Source organism: Dicentrarchus labrax, unplaced genomic scaffold (genome assembly GCF_905237075.1).
Source record: "Dicentrarchus labrax unplaced genomic scaffold, dlabrax2021, whole genome shotgun sequence".
In the NCBI taxonomy this organism is placed as follows: Eukaryota; Metazoa; Chordata; class Actinopteri; family Moronidae; genus Dicentrarchus; species Dicentrarchus labrax.
The window spans coordinates 7859101-7867422 of NW_026136707.1; the positions used below are offsets into that span (position 1 = coordinate 7859101).

The 8322-nt window shown below is 38.7% G+C and overlaps 1 protein-coding gene across 1 annotated transcript; it reads left to right on the plus strand.

Moving 5' to 3' along the window:
• The first annotated feature begins 468 nt into the window (after window positions 1-468).
• yrdc (yrdC N(6)-threonylcarbamoyltransferase domain containing) lies at window positions 469-7026 on the plus strand. The gene is made up of 6 exons (XM_051407754.1): window positions 469-707; window positions 1494-1689; window positions 4166-4280; window positions 4390-4509; window positions 4680-4810; window positions 6142-7026. Exons 1-6 carry the CDS (start codon window positions 533-535, stop codon window positions 6197-6199), a joined length of 795 nt encoding a protein of 264 aa, XP_051263714.1. The 5' UTR covers window positions 469-532; the 3' UTR covers window positions 6200-7026.
• Window positions 7027-8322: the final 1296 nt, after the last annotated feature.

Genomic DNA, 8322 nt, shown 5'->3' on the forward strand with positions numbered 1-8322 from the left:
CAGGCAAGTAAATAAGCGTCAGTGTGCGCAATATCTGTTGGAGAGTTTGAAGAAATACCCCCAAAAATACCTTTCCAGATATTACATGTGTCCAAAATAATGTTTATTTATTTTTATAGCAAGACTATGACATACCAAACTTTAACAACATCATTATGTCAAGAGTTCAGGGATAAAAAATAAAAAAGTTCAGGGCTAACTTGTTTTATATAATTTATATATATTGAGATGTTTCAATAAAGTTGGTTATATTAGGGATCGTTTGAATACAATGTTACATTTTAATGTCTGACATTTTTAAACTGGGTTTCTGTTATAAAGGTACTCTTTTTGGGTTATGAATTTTTTACATTTTCTTTTAAATAGAGTAATTTAAAACACAACCTAACTCTCCACTCGACTATCTGAAACAAAGCTGTTACTGGCCCTTTAAGAAAGTTAAGCGTCATGGTTTTGGGGGGCGTCACCCGGAAGTGTTCTGTCCTTTCATCCGGCGGCGACAACACGTTCCCATGTCTGTAACTTGGATTTTATGAAGTCCGTTTGTAACATCGCGGTTGAATTACTCAAACCCGGAGCCGCTCACAGTCCGGCCGCAGCTCACAGTCGACTCGGAGCAGAGATGTGTAAAGAGCTCAAGACCAAAGTGCTGCGTTTACTGCCGCCGACCTCCAATGGGCCGTCTGTTCACCAGGGGGATCAAACAGGTGAGCTCTGTCCCAGCAAGCGACCACGTGGGTCGGTTTTAAACGTGAGTGAGTGACTGGGAGAGATTTTAAAGAGCTATTTGCATTAGATGTTTAGCAGTTGCAGTGTGTTGCATCAGATTCCTGAAATAGACACACACCCAACTGGTTCCTCTACCTTGGACAGTGAAGGTAGTTCACCTTGTAAACAGACAGCTGTCCTACTTCTAATGTCATCAGATAGTAACAATAATGAGTGTTCATTTTCAACCTGACAGGCTGTTACATCACTGATGCATTTATGTTTATGTATCATTTCAATGAAGCCACTTTGAGTACTGAGTATACAGAGTATTGCCATTTGTCATATTTATAACTCATGTTTTGCCAACCCTTATTCTACTGATTAGATAATTAGTGGCTGAGCAGAAAGCACAGCTCCCTCTGTAATGCAGTGCAGTAGATGTATGAAGTGCTTTATGCTTTACTAATATGAGTATTCGAGTGCTTACAAGAATACATTCAGGGTACTCACAAGTAACAGATATCCTAATCCCTGGTATGAGCTGAAAGAGAAAGGAAAAAGGCTGAATCCTACACTTCCCATAATGCAACTCAATAGCTGTGTTAGACAAATCAATGCAGTGCAGTTATAAAGCAATACATGTATGACTGTCCACATCTGCGAGTTTATCTCGTTCAGTCTAAATCCTTTTACAATACTAATGACACAATGTTTGTTGTTGATGATGATGATGATGATGATGATGCCTCGTTTGACCCTCCTTGTCGTCTTTTGAACTGCAGATGGTGCTGAAATCCTGAGTTGCACGGTGAAGGCTCTGAAGGAGGGTCACGTGGTTGCTGTGCCCACGGACACCATCTACGGCCTGGCATGTCTGGCCCAGAACTCCGAAGCCATCAGAAAAACCTACGACATCAAAGGACGTAATGGACAGAAGCCGCTCGCCATCTGTGTCGGAGAAACTCAGGATATCTATAAGTAAGTATTTGTACTGGTCTCGGCTGTTGTACCACCAGAATTGGAGGAAGACGTAATCTGGGCCTATTTTGTCGTTGTTGGTGGATGGTGAACACGATGGCTGATGTTTCTAACGGAGCTACACTTTGAATGCAGACAGTAACTGTTGTGTTTTGGTGCCAGTCCTTTTTAGAAGTGCGATGGTTTAGATGGTTAGACCTACCATATTGCACACGCAGACGGGTGACAAATTAAAGGAAAAACCTGAATGAATAAGAGGAGGAACATGACAAGTACACAGGCTTTCATCCGGGACACAAGGGGTCATTGAATGCTTTGATGAAAATGATGTGAATCAACTGAACACCTATGGGATAATGGAGAGGGTTCCAGACAGTCGGAGGTTTGTGTTGGTTTTGCCTTTAAATTGTCACCCATCTGTATGCACAGTGTTGGTGGAAGTATTTTATTTAAGTTGAAGTAATAATACCACACTGTAAAATATATTGTCCTGAATTGAAAACAAACTGTTCATATCCAATGCCCTCACAGTATGGTCCGGGTCAAAATGAAAGTCCTCATAAAAAGTGTTTATACCATATTTTGAACTACAGATCTATTTAGAATATGTAAATAGCCTATCTTACATGAATACATTCATTATTAATCCTTAATTTATGAATTTAAATGGTATGAGTGTATTTTTCAGGTTCTAGACCACTCGTTTTTGGAGAAAAAACAGCTATATCACACTATATCATGTCCTGTTTTACCTAAGACATGAAAACATAACAGCCATAATGATTTAAATATATTTGATTAATAGTGAAGCATAAGAGGTGGCCAATCTTGTGGGTCCTGGAGTCATTTGAATGACATTTTCCGCTGCCCTCCTGCCTGAAACTTGACCAACAGATGGCATTGTTTTTTGACATAAACAATCTCTCTTGCTGCCTGCTCCTCTCCCTCAGAGGCATCTTCATCAGATTGGCTGTAATCAGAGTTTTCCTCTATGTTATCTTCTTGCTCTGACACATCCTCCTCCAAATCACTCTCAGCTTCTTCATCGTGGAAGATCTGATCAAGGACCTGTTGAAGAGTGAGTCTTGCTGCCATGACCTCTGTACCTCTGCCACTGAAAGGGCAGCTCTGGTACCTTTTATAATCGTATTAACCCCACCCCTTCTCCTCCACACACACACACACACACACACATATACACACACACACATTGATTTGATTCTAGTTTGTCTATTTTTAGATTATATTGTTACATTGCAGGTGCAGGTGCAAGTCTCTGTGTCAAGGCACCCTCTGACCTCTGTATGACCTTTTGTTTCTTATGTGCACCATATATGACCACTCCTATGCTGTTTTACTATTTCACTGTTTCGAGGTTCCCCCATGGCCTCCCAAGACCAGCAGGGGCCTGTCAAATTTGATCCGGAACAGCATCGATGTACAAAAATGTGTAGCACCTGTGCAAAAGTTTAACATTTTTTTTTTTTTGTGTGTGTATTTTGGGTCACTTTAGGAAAAGTCATCAAATTTCAGGTTAAAAGAATGACATGCAGAATATTTTTACTGCTGTCAAATGTCAAAACGGGTCAATTACAAAAAAAAAAATTGCAGTATGTAAGGGTTAAGTAAAAGTTTTTTTGTGTTGGATAGAAAGTCGTGATTATTTTCATTATGGATTAATCTGCTGATTATTATCTCCATTATTAGATTGTTTGTAAAACCAGAGCCCCAAATGACACCACATCCAACCAATCAAAAAAAGAAATCAAAATAATTCAAAGGGAGGTTCGACTCCAACCTGTGGCCCTTTGCTGCATGTCACCCCCTCCTCTCTCTATCCCCTTCCTGTCTATCTTTAGCTGTCCTATCTGGGGAAAAAAGCCCCCTGGAAAAAAATTTAAATAAATAGCAAATCCTCTTATTTGCCAACCTGGAACCATTAAATGTTTTTGCATGAAAAATGGCTGAAGCTTTTGTCAAAATAGTTTTATTTATTAATTAATTAATTAATTAAATATTAATATTAGCTCTTTGTATGCAAAAATCAGATTTTTACTAGAGTAACAAGTACAAATTGTAAAGTACAGTATTTCCCTCTGAAATGTAGCAGAGTAGTAATAGAAACCAAGTAACTCAAATTTGTACTTACGTACAGTACTTGAGTAAATGTTCCACCTCCTGTAAATATTAGTCATCATACACAGGAGTCATATGTAGAAGAGGCAGCGAGGCCTTCTTCACACCACCGAGAGACATTTTACATTTTGATTGACAGGCACACCTGCTGTCACAGAAATACCACAGTGTTCGTTCATTCATTCATTCATTCATTCGTTAGGTAACTATTTTAAATGAAGGCATTTTTTTTTGTACATAATCACAAAATACTGCAGAAGAGACAAGGCGATACTCCTTGGATTAAACCTGCAACATCACACACTTACAATGTTAAACATGTTTCTGTGTCCATGGTCAGGTACTGTAAGGTGCCGGTAAAGGAACCACTGCTAGAGGACCTGCTGCCTGGTCCCGTCACTCTGGTGTTTGAAAGATCTGAAGTGCTGAACACAGATCTCAACCCCTTTACTTCGGTAAGTCCACTCCTTCAAATGGCTGGTACTGAAAATAAAGCAATAAAACAAATGTTTTATGTGTGATTTTATCAATCCTCTGTTGTTAACGTGTCCATGTGCTCCTCAGCTTGTAGGTGTGCGTATCCCAGACCACGCCTTCATGAGACGCCTCTGCCAGATGTGTGGGGAACCCCTCGCACTTACCAGCGCTAACATCAGCTCACACACCAGCACTGTGGCCGTACATGTAAGTGAAAAGTAAATGAGATGAGAGATTCTTTTATCTCACATTTGTTATTAATTTTCAGCATGTTTCCCAGCTTCTTAATTCTGGTTGGAAGAGTGTTTCTTAGTTTTATCTCTTTGTCATTCAAGTTTACATAATTATTCTTCAATCCTGTTGTGTCTCCTCTGAAGGAGTTTCAGGAACTGTGGCCCAAACTAGCAGTGGTGGTCGATGAAGGACCAATAGGAGATCAGAGCCGCCTCGGATCAACAGTGGTCAACTTATCTGTGCGGGGCAAATACAGCATCATCAGACCCGGCTGGTGAGTTCATGTTGTTACTGGGACCCAATCAATGTTCATTTTGCAGTAACATAGTAATAATATCCAGAAAATGATTTACAGGACCACTAAGATTTTAGCAAAAACACCCAACATTTTTCAAATGCTTTTTTTTTTTTTTTTTTTTAATGACCTTCATCATGTTTTAAATGAATGTAATAAAGGACAGATTACACTTCATGCAACAGAATAGCCCCAAACTCGTCCCTGACAAAGGATGTGATGGTTCAGAGTTCAGTAATAAATAAATATTGATCAGAGCGATCTGTAGACAATGTATGAGACCGATGGTACAGTTTGTCATCTGGTGGTCTAATATTGTACAAAACTACATGATGGCATCATAAGAATAATGACATATGCGTTTCCAACACACTTGTGTCCCAAATCCATAATACATGCTGATTCTGAGCCGGTTTTTAGAGTGTAGTATGTTCACAGTGGAAAAGTGGCAAAACAATGCAGAAAAGCTGTATGCATACTAAATACGTTCAGTTTTTGAGTGTGCGGTTGAAATGCATTATTCTCCCACAATGCAATGCACAAAGCAAATGGACGATGCTTACAAGTGGAACCTAAAGAAATCTTGAACATTTTGATGTCTCTTTTAGAGTTTTTTAAAGTTACAGACAACTGACATCACATGTTTTATCATTTCCTGTTGGTATGACATTGTAAATTATGTTATCTTTATATACTAACTGCTAAAACAGTATATCATGGCGAGTATGTAGTACATGTATAGAATTAGTATGTACCGTTTTATGGATTTGGGACACAGCTATTATTTCTATTGGCTGCCCAAACAAATTTGCAGGACAAAGCTGAACAAAGGTGAAGTCTGACCCAGGTCGCACTGAAGACAGGAAGCACATTCTTAAATTTGTACAGACAGAGTGAATTATGCGTAAGATTGATGTGACCGTACCTTCAGGTTTTCTGTTTACTGCACACAGGAAGAAAGGAATATATGCACCAATATTGCACGCAGGCTAATTTATTAAATTCCTAGATTCACGACTGGCTTCAAGCACCTGACAGTGTTTATGGTTTCCTGCTGTGTTTTCTACCGAGGAGACGGTGTCACCTCAATGTACTCAACCGCTGGGAGGACGAGCCTCCTGCAGCATCTGCATGTGAAGACAGAATATGTAAACACTTAACAGAAAGTCATCAGGGGTGTTTTTGTGGCGTGGACTAAAAAACATGGCTACGGTTGACTTTGGTCTTGCCACCAACTGTGCCACCTCACACCCCAATTTTTACTCCTGTCGGAGACTCCGTACATTAAACGACTGTAATTCTCTTTTCAGTGCCCTTTCTTGTACGGTTGACGTGCTGGAGCACAAATATGGACTGTCAGAGGAATGACCTTTGAACTCTCCACACTCCACAACAAACGCCAAGACGCACAATGAGCGTTGACCCCGGGTGTCCTCAGACAAGATGAATCCTGTCTGAATGTCCACATGGAAGAATTTGCCTTTCCCGGGAAAGACTAGAACTCAGGAACAACTTGAGCGTTAAACCGCTGATGGCCGATATCATTCTAGTAGTTGCTTTAGGGTCTGGACTTTTTTTGGTTTTATGATGACCATATTTCCGCCTTACTATGGGTCTACCATTATGGGATTATGTAGGATTTTAAGTGTCACAGTTCTCTACCATTTTATTCAGAAAACTAGAACAATGTCAGCTATATAGGATTTAAACTAAATCTTTTTGTATTTTCAACATGGCTTAACCAAGAATACAATGTTTTGTTTTGTTTTGTTTTTGTATTTTTTGACTTAATATGTTAGAGGTGTAGTAGGCAACTGTTTAATGGCCAGAAAACTTCTAAGTGATTCTGTGAATCGCATTGACTATACATCAGATCTTTTTGAGTCCAGAACTATTTTTCAATAAATTATGAATCCCCTTTTATTTATTTCATCCACGTCAGTTTAACAGTGGTTTGCATTGCAATTGGTCTCCTTCCAGTTACAATAACGGTTTTATGAAACTTAAACTACAATACATTTACAAGATGAAAAATACTGTAATATTTCAAAGTGTTGATGCAGTGTGAAATTCATCTGTCCTCTTGCAGGTTAAAACCTGGAGCGTTTTTTGAAGTTCTCATCACCTGCTGTTAACTGGTTATGACGAATTGTACAACCTTATACACCAATAAAACTTTTTCTGTAAGAGTCTTATTCATGCGTAAGATGCAATTTGAGACATACTTCTGGGTTTATTTTTAGATTTCTGGCTGGCTTTACTCATAATTGATTCTTAATGGAGTGTGAAATCAAGAGTCAGATCATAAATGTTTTTAAAAAACAAGCAGAAATCACTCCGAAACGTCCTTCACAACCAAAGACACATCAAAGAGCATACTTTTAATCTTAAAGATGCCTCTCTAAAAGTGCCTTTTACTTTAATAGGTTTTAGGAGTGCCCCAGTCAGTGGTACATTTTTATTCATATCATATTCTGAGTCTGTCAGTTCTGCTTAATTTAAAGAAACTCGAATTCTGATCATCAGGTGGGGAAGAATCAGGAAAAATGTTGCTAAATTCAGATTTTTTTGTTCTGTTTTGGACAACCTTAAGGCCACGTTTGGTGTAACTGCGCTTAAATTGCCTGTCTGACTTTCTTTACTTGCCAAATGGACCTGATATAATTCTGACACCGAACACCTTTGTTGGTTAGCACTATCGAGAGAAGTGAAAATCTGCATGCTATAAATATATAAACTGGAAGGGTATTTTATTTTACTTACCAACTAATATACTTTTCTTGAAGTTTCTTCCAGGGGGTTATTACTGATGCAGGCTGGGCTCTGACGTGTTATAAAACCCTGTTGAAATATTTTGTATGATTTGAAATAAAACTCTTAAAGCAATAGTTTGACATATTTGCAAATAAATGTATTCACTTTCTTGCCAAGAGTTAAATATGAAGATTGATGTAAGCATCAGGTTGCGAGGCAACAAGTGGAGACTGGCAGTCAACGTCAATGCCACAACAACAATCATTTTGTCATTGTTACACTTTGGTTTTTGAACGGATTAAACAAATGAGATATATAATGTCTTAATAAATTAGCTTTAGAGATGCAGTGAATACTGTTAGTGTTGGACAGCTGGCTGTAGCTTCATATTTAATAGCCAATATGAGAGTGGTATCAATCTAACTCTCAGCAAGAAAACAGCAAGTATTTCCCAAAATGCTCAATTGTTCCTTTTAAATTTCATAAGAATCATGTTGAAGAAGTGGAGTTTTTGCATGACAGCTGCAATAAACTTCATTAAACTCTGTACTTGCATGCCTAACCCCATACTCACAGCCTTTAAAAGACCATTTCAATGAGCTCTCTGAACCAGGGAAAAGGGAAGATTAGTGTCTCATTCTGTTTGGAGAGTCTGTTGTGGATCAAAGCAAAACCATGGAAGTGTCTTGCTATTGTAATCAAATCTATTATGTAACTGCAGGGAGGGAAATGAGGCC

Excerpts from the sequence above, each read along its gene's own strand:
- yrdc (XM_051407754.1), top strand. The coding sequence starts at position 533 with ATGAAGTCCGTTTGTAACATCGCGGTTGAATTACTCAAACCCGGAGCC. Across the intron at positions 708-1,493 it reads TCACCAGGGGGATCAAACAG|ATGGTGCTGAAATCCTGAGT; the intron begins GTGAGCTCTGTC and ends TTTGAACTGCAG. Across the intron at positions 4,510-4,679 it reads CCAGCACTGTGGCCGTACAT|GAGTTTCAGGAACTGTGGCC; the intron begins GTAAGTGAAAAG and ends TCTCCTCTGAAG.